The sequence below is a fragment of the Arvicanthis niloticus genome, chromosome 12 (genome assembly GCF_011762505.2).
Source record: "Arvicanthis niloticus isolate mArvNil1 chromosome 12, mArvNil1.pat.X, whole genome shotgun sequence".
Taxonomy (NCBI): domain Eukaryota; kingdom Metazoa; phylum Chordata; class Mammalia; order Rodentia; family Muridae; genus Arvicanthis; species Arvicanthis niloticus.
In genome coordinates, this window is record NC_047669.1 from 2917401 (window position 1) to 2931219 (window position 13819).

The following is a 13819-nucleotide window of genomic DNA, read 5'->3' on the forward strand; positions in this document are numbered from 1 at the left end:
AACAAAACAATAAAAATGACACCTCAAAACACAAAATTTGTCAATAAAAATTGGCAAAATTAAAAAAGAAATATATGCTCAAAAAATAGTTCTAAAATGAGCTGGGCAATGGTGGTGAATGCCTTTAATCCTGGTACTTGGGAAGCTGAGTTAGAGGCCAATCTGGTCTACAGAGAGTGTTCCAGACAGCCAGGACTACACAGAGAAACCCTGCCCTGCAAAACCAAAAAGATCTAATGTGTTGGAGCCTACTTCTAAAAACACTAGAAAAGATGACGTTTTTTATGGTCCTAACACTCAGGGGGCTGAGATAGGAGGTCAAATGGGCTATATAATTTCAGGGCAGCCAGGACTATGTAGAGACTCAAAATTAATTAATTAATTAATTGGTTAATTGATTAATTAAAATTAATTGAATGGTGGGGCTGGAGAAATGGCTCAAAAGAGGACTTATTATTCTTTTTTTTTCCCCCCCTTCGAGACAGGGTTTCTCTGTGTAGCTCTGGCTGTCCTGGAACTCACTCTGTAGACCAGGCTGGCCTTGAACTCAGAAATCCGCCTGCCTCTGCCTCCCCAAGTGCTGGGATTAAAGGCGTGCGCCACCACCGCCCAGCAGGACTTATTATTCTTACAGAAGATCTAGGTTTGGTTCTCAGCTGCTCCCATGGGGCAGCTAACTAAATTCTGAGGGACTCCAATGCCCTCTTCTGGCCTCTGAGGACAATAGGCACGAACACTGTGCACAGACATACATGTACGCAAAACACTCATATATAACAAAAATATTAAAGGGACAAGGCAATGAACTTAGCTTTTAAATCCACAAAGTTCTAGGTTAAGTCCCCAGTGCCACAAAAGACAGATAAGTGAACCAGAGCTGCACGGTACTGATGCACCGTCTATAAAAGTGTCACTCGGCCACCTCACCCCTTGAGTGCTTCAGCCAGGCTTAAGGACTAAGGATCAGTATCTTCCTATAAAATGGAAGGGTAGGATAGAATACAGATTGAAGTACCATGATTTTATTGGCTAAGTCTACTTTCACTTTAAGTGAGTAGACTTCAGGTGAACTTAAATAGAAGATTCCTGTGGGGGCCTATTTCCTGTGATGCAAAAGAACTAAGCCCAGGGGAGGAATCACATACAGTAACTATCCTGAGGAAAGAAGAAATACCCTGGACAATGATCATAGCAGGGAAACAGGGCAATGAAAAGATCTGAGCAGCCCCTGCCACAGTTGGCACAGGAATGAAGGCAAATCTTTGGCACCTAGATACTTCCATATCCTCAAAGCACACTGGGATTTACTAACCAATCTGTACCATAATGAGCCCTCTGACCACTATGTCATAGGTTCAGCCAGGATGAACCCAGAGACCTTGGTGTGAGCTGTTGGCAGTTTGTTGACAGTGACCTGACACAATAAGGCCTTACCACTTAAAACCAGTTCATTCATTCCTCTCTTTTTCCAAAGAACCATGGATCAGCCATTGACATTTTAGTAATAATACAATCTCAATTAGAAAAGGGACAGAGAGATGGATCAGATGACTCTGGCTGTCCTACTTAACTCTGACAGGTCATACAGGCTAGAGCTATAGACACAGGGCAGCCCCTAGTAACTAAGGGCTTCCCAGCGACCCTCCCTGTGTGCTGAGCCCAACCACACCACCTTCAAGCAAAAACAAACAAAACAAACAAAAAACCCAAAAAAAACAAAAAACACCTCAGAAGATTTATTTCTACATCTACACTAGAAGCTCCCAGATTTAAAATAATCCATGCCAGTATTTGCTGTCTAATGTTATAACCAGAATCAAGAATAAAGCATCTGTAGTAAGTATACTCTGTAATCTTCCTTAATAAAGGTTGTAATCTCTCAATGAGAAAACAATTGTAAGTACCAGTGAAAGGTATGTCTGATACAGGGGAAAATGGACAAAGGAGAAAAGAAAGATAATGAGTGTGGAAGAAAGAAAGTTGGAAAGCTTATGGATGTAGGTCAACGTTGTAGGCTAAGGTGACTGCAAGTCTCCAATGTCCAAGTGAGGCAAATAGCCCACCTCTAGAAAGAAGGCAGGGGAGGGAGATGGGTAGAAATCTTTCACATATAGCAAGCAACCCGATGTTAGAAAGGTCTCCAGAGATAAAACAGGAGAAAAAGAGTGAGGAGAAATTAGTAGCAAGCCATCAAGTACCAAAATGATTACAAGCTTAAGGACTGGGACCCTGGCAAAGGATGAAAGCTTCCAGAGGCAAGCCAGCGTCAGATATGTGACCACTGAGAGGGACTGTGTGTTTGGTGTGAAGCAATTCAAGAGAGTGGGACAAACAGGAAATACATGCTGAAGTCAAGTGCAGCTCAAGTCTCCAGAAGGAGAAGGGGGTCAGAGAATATGGAGGGAGAGACACAAAATCAAGAGTGACAGAACTAAGCAAAGTCTTCTTAGGAAGAAGCTGAGCCTGTTGGAAGGTATCCTTGAAGGATGTAGGGCTACTGGGGGCAGGCACTGGACAGAAGCTTCTGGAAAGCCCAGTAGAGGGAAGAACAGAGGCATTTAGGACTAGTGATTGGAGACAAGCCAAGGGACATACTGGAGTGTGGCATGAATAAAGCACAGGTGTCTGCAAGGTTAGTCACAGATGGAAATCCATGGAGAAAGCCAACCAAGGTCTATAAGGGAAACCAGCTCTCTACCAAAACAGACAGACAGGAGTCTCAACCTTATAAACAGGGCAAGTTATTCAAAAGCCAGGGGAATGGGCAACAAGAGAAGCAGATGTATACTCCTTTTCCTTTGTAAATAACCACAGATCTGGAAGGTTTGGGGCATCTACATTTTGAAACACCATTGTAAAGCCAGGATTTTTACTCAAGAGTACAAGGCCATACTCTGTCCTGCTTGTCACCCTGTAGCCACTGCCCACTTCTGCCCCTCTATGGTCTGCTCAGACTAGAAACTTACTGAGGAACACAGAGATATGGCCAGCAGTAACAGCACACCACCTGCAAGAATAATCTAGTAAGAAGTGGAAGTTCAATACTCACAGGAACAATAAGCCCTTGCCAAGTCAATAAATTAGCTTCATCAACCTGGATGTTACGGAAGTTTTTCATTCCACATTTGCGGATCTCTTCAAGTTCCTGTTGATTAACAAAGCATAAAGGGTGTCAAGTCAGGGAAAGCACCACATATTCAGATCCCTCCTGACTCCCTCAAATTGAACCAGGTGACAACATCACCAATGACAACATTTGCATGAGGACCAGAATACACTGCATCAGGTTAAGAAACATGCAGCCAGAGTAGTCCCATCTGCGGTGTCATTGCCTCTAAGACCCTTGCCCCAGACCAAGCCAAGTCCCAGTCTCAAACAACCCACTTAACACAACAAGGGAAACCATGAATCTACAGATATAATACCTTCCTCTTTGGGTTGGTCGCACTGCCTGTTTATATGCCTCAGCAGAGGCAGCTATGGCAGCTCACACTTGGAATCCCAATACTTGGGAGAACAGCACAGATGGACTGCTATGGGTTCAGGCCAGCGAGGGCCGCACGGTGAGACTTTGGGGAGTGGGGGTGGGGGGAGAATAACTGAAAATAAACAAAAAAGTAACTATCCCCCAGCAACCACACAGGGGTAAACATGCAACAGGGACCTACAAAGCTAACTATTTCCAGCACTAGCTATGTACGGAAGTTGAGGTTATAAAAATGAATGAGCCTGGGTCTAGAAGGCAAGGAAAGGCAAATGGATACCCACAAACCTTTCCTACCTAACACTTTTTTTTTTTTTTGGTTTTTCGAGACAGGGTTTCTCTATGTAGCCCTGGCTGTCCTGGAACTCACTCTGTAGACCAGGCTTGGCTTCGAACTCAGAAATCCGCCTGCCTCTGCCTCCCAAGTGCTGGGATTAAAGGCGTGCACCACCACCACCCGGCTCCTACCTAACACTTTAAGTTGAACTTTCAGGACTCCATCCCAGGATGGGCACAGGCAAAGAGCACAACCAACCAGTGTACAGCACTGAGCCTCAGTTTCTTCAGCCATCAATAGCATGGGAAGTCAAGGAGCTAGAACTACATGATAACAAGAACTGAGACTAGGAGGGTTCTTATACACAATGTAGCAAATGTCCCTTCTCTGACAAACAAGAACCACCATGACTAGGACTGTTTCAGAACCCGGTGTAAAATGTCTTTACATTGTCTATCACTTGGTTGTCCACTGTGTATCAGCCCTATGTTTACCACAACTTCCCCAACACCAATGAACATACAGAAGGCATTTTAACCCAAGCCACCCAGAATGTATCATGACTCATGCCCACACATACTTGGTCACATCCTCCAAGTTCCTGGCCCACCACTCCCCACCACTACCCCAAGATGCCTTCTCACCTACAATATAAACATTAGCCCTGTCTCAGCTACAAGGCTACGTCTTCTCTGTCCCCAGCTCACATGACTCTAATACAGGAAAGTCCTCTCCTTATGCAGCCATGGTTCACAATGGCAAATGCCATCATACTGGCTCCTATGTCACCCCAACCCAAAAGATGCTTTGAACCACACATTCCCACAATGGGACACCAGTTTGTGAGGCACAGTAGAGCAAGGAAAGCTGAAGGGGTAATGTTCCTGAGGCCTAACTCGGAATGGACTGCAGAGGAGGATACACTGAAGGAATGTATGAATGGGCGTCTCACAGAGTACTGTCTGTTTAACAACCTCAGGTGCCTACCATAAGCAACCTGGACCAATTCTGGGAAATTCTAGTCTAGCAAGTGTGGATAGAGCTTTTTGTTGCTAAAGTCCCACAGGCCCCAATCTATACCAGGGGACAAGAAGCTGTGGTAGCCTGTGTGCTCTACATGGCGAGCTGAGTGAATAGCCTGCCAACTGGCATCTTGGTCTTCCAGCTGATATTCAGAACTCATCAGTTGTCTGGGCACTATGAAATATGGACACACTCAAGACGGGGAAGAGTTAACCACTATTCCAAAAAAAAAAAACAAAAAAAAAAAACAAAAAACAAAAAAACAAACAAACTTCCAAATAGAACTTTGAAATCAAGACAACCAAAAAAGCCAGGTATGGTGGTGAATGCCTTTAGTCCCAGCACTGTGGAGGCAGAAGCAGGCAGATCTCTGAGTTTAATCACAACCTGCTGTACAGAGTGAGTTCCAGGACAACCAGAGCTACACAGAGTGAAACCACCTCAACAACAACAACAACAACAAAAAGATAACTAAGAAAGAAACAACAAAAAAAAAATTGAATGTTTATAAAAGAAAAAGAAAATTTAAAATAGCCTGTGCAAAAGCATATTTTGTAGCTTTGGAGTGCTATATTAACAATATGAACAGTATAAACATAGGCAAATTTCATGAGAATCACAAAGATGGGGAAGGCTGGACTTAGTTTTAACAGGGGAAAAAAAATCTAGTTTAAGGACTTCAGGCTGGGTTGTAGAAGCTTAGCAGTAGGGCGAGTGGCTGACTGGCTGCACAAGACCCTACAGCATTCAATTCCAGCACTACAAACTAGTAAGTAATTAAAAAGCAGATGGTGTTTTCTAGACTAGCTTAGTTCACAGAATGCTTGCCTAGCATCTACAAAGCCCTGAGTTCAACTCCTGCACCAACAGGGTAAATCACAACCACCTCTAACTACAACCATAGGTCAACCAAAACCTCCTGGACCTCTAGGTACACAGACATACACATAGATCAAATACCCATACATATAAAATTACTTTTTAAGTAAATTCAAAGTCATGATACTCTGTCTCGGGAAAAAGAAAAATCTATGAAACTATGTGCCTAGGTGCTGAGAGGGTATTTCTTGGTGCAAAGATATCAAGTAGATACCTGAACAAAGATAAAAGTCCCAAGCCTTCTTATCACAGCAGGGTGTCACCCGTGAGTGCTGAGCTGATGGCTCAGGCAGGAAGTCCAAAGTAGAATGACCAGACAAATATCTCTGCTGTCAGGTTGTCTTGTTCCCCAAGAAAAAGAGGCAACTTCTTTTTGTACAATTTTAATCAACAAAGAACTGATTATAAGACAGAAGTGAAGGCAGATCTCTGTGAGTTGAAGGCCAGCTTGATCTACAAGAGTGAGCTCCAGGACAGTCAGGGCTAAGAGAAACCCTGCCTCAAAAACAAAAACAAGATGAAGTGAGAGAACTGTCACCTTCAGGGAAGGCTGGGTACCCTAACAGAAGAGCATTTCTCAGTAGGGCATCAACAGGATCCAGAACAGGATCGTGTATCTCAGCATTCTGAGACCTGCACATAAAAGAGATGCCAGACATTGTGGCTACACCCTACTAAAATTAACATCCTCTGTAGACCTAGCTGGGAACCACTGGCACTAGAATGAGCAGGATGCTAAAATTCCTGCATTGCCCAAGATGGCTCTGAGGGCAAGGACTGAAGAACTGAAGATCACAGTGCTCATTCAGAGGTTCCAGCTAAAGAGCTGAGAGATGGCAGTGCCCCTACAACAGAGACTGCTCCTGATAATGATGAACTGGGAAGGAATTTCAAGAAATCCAAGTAAATGCAGAGGGTAAAGTCCAAAGGCTTTATTACTAACAATGAAGGAAAGAAGTCAACTTAGAAAAGCTGGTGAGACAGACAGTTCAGAAGTTAAAGGTGCTTGCCATTGAAATTAGGCAACCATGATATATATACAGGGTGGAAAGAAAGAAGAACTTCCTAACTGTCCTCTAACCTCCACTTCCACAGTGGCAAGAGCACATACAAATGTATACACGGGCATACAAACTATAATAAGTGTAATTTAAAAACAAAAGAAAACACAGAACAGCAGCCCAGCTTTTTGAGAATAAAGTCTGAAAGACCTAACCAAGAATAACATGAACTTACAAAACATACTTCCCCAAAAGGTTTATTTCAGTTCTGCTCAATGCCAAAAGCAACCTGGGGTCAGCTGCTCAAAGCTGATGGTGCAATGCTGACAAGCAAGAGATGAGCCAAGAGAAAGCAGAACCAGCCAACCCCTTCATCCCTTCTGCTGGAAGGCAAGAAGTACACAGGGGAAAGAGAAGATGAAGTCCCTCTGACTCCAGCTGCTCACAGCTTTGGAAAAAAGCTGGAAAAAAAAAAAACCCACATTTTTTTTTCAGTTTCTCTGGGTTTTTTGTTATACTTTTGTCAAAGATAAACCCAGGGCCTCGTCAGGTCTACTGGTGTGCTCTGTGTTACTAGCAAAAGTCCCAGGCAGCAAGAGGGTCACTTGTAACACAAGCCTGAGACACCATAACAAGTTACTTACGCACATGTGTGCACACATGCACACCAGGGCCTCAGATGGGCTAGGCAAGCAAGTACTCTACCCCTAAATTATAGCCTATGATCATTTGAATCTCCCCAGTATTATCCACATGCTAGAGTAGTTCTAAGAGCCTCTAAAGAACCTGAGATTTTAAAGTAATTTGTAACCAAGAGCCTCTTTAAATCATCCAAGATTAAGCTAGGCATGGTGGTACATGCCTTATTCTAGCAAGAGAGAAGCAGAGGCAGACATTATTTCTCTGAATCTGATCTACATCTGAACTGGTCTACATGCAGACAGGGTAAGGGGGGAGAGAAGGGTACCAATTAGCTGGTGTCCAGGATGAGGCCGTGTCTGTGAACAGCTCTCAGGGCAACTGTGTGTGCACTCCTGTTCACAGACACTGTGCTCACGCCACCCACATCTTCAATCAGCAAGTATTTGAGGAAGTCTGCCACTCCTACTGCTAGAGACAGGCTCTTGGTTTTTCCAGACAAGAGTTTCTCTGTGTGGCCCTGGCCATCCTGGAACACTCTCTGTAGACCAGGTTAGCCCTAAACTCACAGAGATCACCTACCTCTGCCTCCCCAGTGTTGGGACTAAAGGTGTAAAGGTGTCCATCACCACAGCTGGCTAGAAGTGTGCTCTGTAAAGGGCAAACTCTCTGCAATGGCTAATCTTGGCTGTCAATTTGACTACATCTATAACTTACTAAACTCCAAACAACCAGACACACTTGTGAGGGATTGTTCTTGGTTGTATCATTTGAGGTAGAACACCTACCTTAAAACCAGGTCACCTGAGGTCAGAAAACACACTCTTTAACTCTGGGTGGCAGCCCCCACAAAAGGACATGGAAGTGAGCTTTTGCTGCCTACCTGCTTTCACTCTCCCTGGCAAGTTCATCCGTCCTGCCCCAGTCCTTGGCTGCTGTTTGAACCTACTTCCTCAGGATTTCAACACAGATTGCCAACTGGCAGCTCTCTAGGCCTCCCTGAAACATCAGCACCAGACTGGAGCTGCCTGGACATTCAGCCTCTTGGACTGAACAACTAAGGGATCTCAGCCTTTCCCTCAGAAGACAGCCCACACAGACCACAGCTTGTGAGCTGCTCTAGTATACCTTTTACTAATATATAGATATTATATCATTCTGTCAGTCCTGTTCCTTAGAGAACTGTGAATAACACATGTATTGCTACTGAGCTTGACAAGGAAGCAACCAAAAAGGTCATTTCTACTACAAGTCTGAGATCAGAAAAACTGAGATATTTTTCTGAAAGGGGGGAGAGGGGGGCACCGGTGGTGCACATCTTTAGTCCCAACACTCAGTAGGCAGAGGCAAGTGGATCTCTGTGAGTTCAAGACTAGTCTGGTCTACAGAGTTCTAGGGCAGCTAAAGCTATATGGTGAAACTGTCTTGAAAAAAAAAAAGGGGGGAGGCGGGGTTTCAAGACAGGATTTCTCCATGTAGGTCTGGTTGTCCTGGAACTCACTCTGTAGATCAGGCTGGCCTCAAACTCAGAGATCTGCCTGCCTCTGCCTGGGGTTAAAGGCATGTGACACCATGTCTACCTAGCCTAATTTTTTTTTTTAAAGGAAGAAAGGAAAAAGAAAAAAGAAGTGTAGGGCTAGCAGGGTGACACAGCAGATGAGAGCACTTGCTGCACAGGCCCGACGACCTGAGTCCAATCCCTGGAACCTACATGATCAAAGGACAAAACCAACACTGAAAGGCATCCTCTGGCCTCCACACAGACGCTGGGGCCCCAGAGTCCCACACCAACACTTCCTTCTCTCTGGAGCCACTGTGCCCTGGCCACTCGATCTCCCTGTTTCACACACACAATGGTAATAAATATAGTATTTTTTTAAGGGGGGTTGGAAAGATGGTTCAGCAGTTAAGAACATTTGCTGTATCAGAAGTGGCAGAGCAGGCCTTTCATCCCAGCATTCGAGAGGCAGAGGCAGACGGACGGATCTCTAAATCTGAGGCCAGCTTGATCTTTTCAAAACAGGGTTTCTCTGTGTAGCCCTGGCTGGCCTCAAACTCAGAAATCTGCCTGCCTCTGCCTCCTAAGTGCTGGAACTAAAGGCGTGCGCCACCACTGCCCGGCTAGAAGCCAGCCTGATCTTACAAAGCAAGTTCCAGGACAGCCAGGGCTACACAGAAAAACCCTGAACTAAAAAGAAAAAAACAAAAACATTTGCTGCTCCAGAGGAACTGGGTTTGGTGGCCAGCGCCCTCATCATGCAGTTCATGATGAACTCCAGTTCCAGGGGAGCTGACCTTACTGGCCTCCTCAAACTCCCTCACATATACACAGAAATAATACGTTAATATATTTTTAAATGATGGAACCAGGCACTTTCTGCACAAGCCTGACAACCTAAGTTCCATCTCTAGGATGCAAACAATGGAAGGAGAGAAGCAACTACTGTGAGTTCTCTGACCTCCACACACCTGCACAACACAGGCGCACAAACACACACTAAAGAAATACATGTTAAGAAAAACTACTAGGCCAGGCAGTGGTGGTGCACGCCTTTAATCTCAGCACTTGGGAGGCAGAGGCAGGTGGATTTCTGAGTTCGAGACCAGCCTGGTCTACAGAGTTCCAGGACAGCCAGAGCTACACAGAGAAACCCTGTCTCAAAAAAACAAAACAAAACAAAACAAAACAAAACAAACAAACAAACAAACAAAAAAAAAAACTACTAGGACTCAAGTAGCAGAGGTTTACATGGTAAATTCCAGCTCAGTGGGGACTACAAATCCTGTCTCAAAAAAACAAAATACTAGACCAGCAAGACAGTTCAGCAAGCTTTACAAGCCTCTGGCACCCTGTGTTTGAATTCTGGAACCCAAGTAAAGAGGAAAGGAGTGACTCTACAAAGTTGTCCTCTGACTTCCATAACATGCCATGACACACACAACCAAACAGATACATCATGCACAAATGCAATAAAAATGTAAAACTTAAAAAACACTCAGTATTGTGCCATGCATGGTGTTGTCCACCTTTAGCCTCAGCACTTGGGAGGCAGAGGCAAGCAGACCTATGAGTTCAAGGCCAGCCTTGAAAATGAATTCCAGGGCAGCCAGCCAGGGATACAGAGAAACCCTGGAGGGAGGAGGTTGAAGGGGGACAGTACGGCTTCCATTTCTTTATTCACTGTTATTTATTCTGAAGATTGTCATGGAGAGGGTGGTGGTGGGGATCTTATGTAGCACAGGTTGACTGACTTTACTATGTGGCCTGAAGATGACCTTGAACTTTGATCCTCCTGCCTCCTGACCTGTGACTATAGATGTTTATCACACACCGTTTTATGTGTCACTGAGATCAAACCAAGTGTTATGTGCATGTTAGAAAAGTACTCCAAACCAAGCCCTATAATAAAAACTTTTTAAAGTATATCAATAGATACATTTATTCACTTACTGAGCATGCATATATGTGAAGACTAGATGGCTTTAGGAAGTTGATTTTCTCTCTCTACTATGCATTCTCTTGGGAGTCAAACTCAGGTCAGGCACCTACTTCTACTGACTGTGCCACCACACTGGCCCATATGCTGAAAAGATTTCCTTACTCTACATGTGTTCTGCCTGTATCTAGGTTTGTATGCCATGTTCATGTTTGATGCCCCAAAAGGCCAGAAAAAAGACACTGAGTGCCCTGGAACAGTCTAAAGCTAACAGACAAGTATGAGAACCACGTGGGTGCTTGGAAATTAACCCAGGCTCCCTGCAGGAGCAGCCACAGTGCTCTCACTTGCTGAGCCTTCTCCCCAAGCCCTGCACACACATTTTCATGGCAGCTCATTCTGTGGCAGCATCATGTCCCCATATTCTAAAGACTGTCATAGGCAATAAAATGAGAATATCCAATCCCCACCTCTGTTCTTTAGCACTAAAGTGGTTTTCTGAGACAGGGTTTCTCTGTGTAGCCTTTGATGTCCCGTGTGTAGACTTGCTCTGTCAGCCAGGCTGACCTTGAACTCACAGATACCTGCCTGCCTCTGCCTCCCAGATGCTGGAATTGAAGGTGTGTGACACCACTGCCCAGCAAGTATAATTTTTTAAAAGATATATTTATTTTATTTATATGGGTACACTGTAGCTGTCTTCAGACACACCAGAAGACGGTGTTGGATTCCATTACAGATGGTTGTGAACCACCATGTAGTTGCTGGGAATTGAACTCCAACCTCTGGAAGAGCTTTCAGTGCTCTTAACCACTTGGCCATCTCTTCAGTCCAAATATTAATTTTTTAATGGGTGTGTGGCAGGTGAGCAAGGTGGCCATGAAAGCCAAAGGCACTGTTGTGCTCCCCTGGAGCTGGAACTCACACAAGCAGTTGTAAGCCACCTTGTACAGTTGCTGGAAATAAAAGTCAGGCCCTCTGAAAGAGGACCCACTGGGCATCTCTCCAGCCCAATACTAATTTTTAAAGATTTCAGCCAGGATGGGGGTAGGGGTGATAGCAAATGTCTTTAATCCCAGCACCCAGGGAGGCAGAGGCAGGTGGATCTCTGAGTTCAAGGACAGACTGGTTTACATGAAACTTCTAAGACAGACAGGGCCACACAGAGAAACCCTGTCACAGAAAAAAAAAAAAAAAAAAAGAACGAAAGAACCCAAACTAACAAATATATATAAACATTTCTTTAAATTGTTTTTTTGAGATTATAATTTAATCGTAACATTTTCCTCTTTCCTTTCCTCCCTCCAAATCCTCCCATATGCCCCTCCCTGCTCTCCTTCAAAACATTTATTTTTTATGCATATCTACGTGAGTCTGCAGAAGTGTATATATACTACATGTGCAAAAGAAACAATGGAGCCGGGCGGTGGTGGCGCACGCCTTTAATCCCAGCACTTGGGAGGCAGAGGCAGGCAGATTTCTGAGTTCGAGGCCAGCCTGGTCTACAGAGTGAGTTCCAGGACAGCCAGGGCTACACAGAGAAACCCTGTCTGGGGGAAAAAAAAAAAAAGAAAGAAACAATGGAGAAAAGAAGATATCAGATCCTCTGGGACTAGAGCTATAGATGACTGTAAGCCACCACATGGGTGCTGGGAATCAAATATGAGTCCTCTGGAAGAACAGCCAGTGCTCTTTTGTTTTGTTTTGTTTTGTTTGTTTTTGTTTGTTTGTTTGTTTTTGAGACAGGGTTTCTCTGTGTAGTTCTGGTTGTCCTGGACTCTGTAGACCAGGCTGGCCTCAGAAATCCGCCTGCCTCTGCCTCCCAAGTGCTGGGATTAAAGGCGTGCGCCACCACCGCCCAGCTACAGCCAGTGCTCTTAACTGCTGAGCCATCTCTCAAGCCTCGAACCCAGGATCTCTGCAAGGGTAACAAGCATTCTTAACTGCTCCAGAATCAATTTTGTGTATCATACTTACAAGTGATGTTTTCATTTGGCTGCTACAGAGTCAGATAGGCCTAGATTTAAACATACCCTACCCACAGGTCTTACCCTTCACCTGAAGATTCTGCCTTACCAAAAAAAAAAAAAAAGGTCATTTCTTAGGGCTTTATTATTTACAGGCAAGCTTTATCTACTTGTGCTAATTTCATTCTTTACCTTAATTGTATCATGTTTCTTAAAATCTAAAATACAACAATGTAGGTTTTTTTTAAACTGTCTATATATAATGTGACAGAGGGAAATTGAGGGTGTTTATAGTTATTCACACAAAGCTTTCTGAAATGAACTGAAACATAGACATGTTAAAATCTTATTAAAACCACATTTATCTATTAAGGGCATCAGTTCAGAGGATCATCAAGATTCCAACAACAATCAGAAACACATGCCAAGGAAAAGGCAGGTGGGGTAGAGCTGGCTGTCACGACACTCCTTACTGTTGACAATGTGCAGCACATAAGATGTGATCAGAGCTTTACATCCCAGACTGAGAGCAAGGCAGGAACAAATGTGCCATTCTACAGAGAGAAAGCAAAGTCTCAGAGAAGCCCAAATCACAGACTTCTCATAAAGCAGGTCCAGAGTCCGACCAAGGCCAGGATAGACCTTCTACAGTTATCACAGCTACATAAAGCAGTGGGCTATGCTGATTTATACTTTCATTAGAAATGGACAGAATATGAGCCAGCAAGATGGCTCGGCAGGTAAAGGCACTTGCCACCCAAACCTGATGACAGAGTTCAATACCAGGAACCCACATAGAGAGAGAAGGAAGAATCAACTCGCCAAAGTTGTCCAGTTGTGTGTCTTACACACAGTCACACACATATATACATATGTCTGTATGTACATACACAATAATTAGAAAAAAAAAAAGTTGGCCTGGCAGTGGTGGTGCACGCCTTTAATCCCAGCACTTGGGAGTTCCAGGCCAGCCTGGTCTACAGAGTGAGTTCCAGGACAGCCAGGGCTACACAGAGAAACACTGTCTCGAAAAACCAAAAACCAAAAACCAAAAAAAAAAAAAAAAAAAGTTGGGCATAGTGGGTACATACTTTTAATCCCAGCCTATCTAC

The 13819-nt window shown here is 44.2% G+C and overlaps 1 protein-coding gene across 2 annotated transcripts in view; it reads right to left on the minus strand.

The window, feature by feature from the left end:
• Window positions 1–13819, minus strand: part of Ube2l3 (ubiquitin conjugating enzyme E2 L3) — a 45327-nt gene that overhangs the window by 19677 nt on the left and 11831 nt on the right. For both annotated transcript variants that reach the window (XM_034515059.2, XM_076942536.1), the window contains exon 2: window positions 3050–3145. In XM_034515059.2, coding sequence (XP_034370950.1) covers window positions 3050–3145 — 96 coding nt within the window. The remainder of the gene's footprint in view (window positions 1–3049; window positions 3146–13819) is intronic.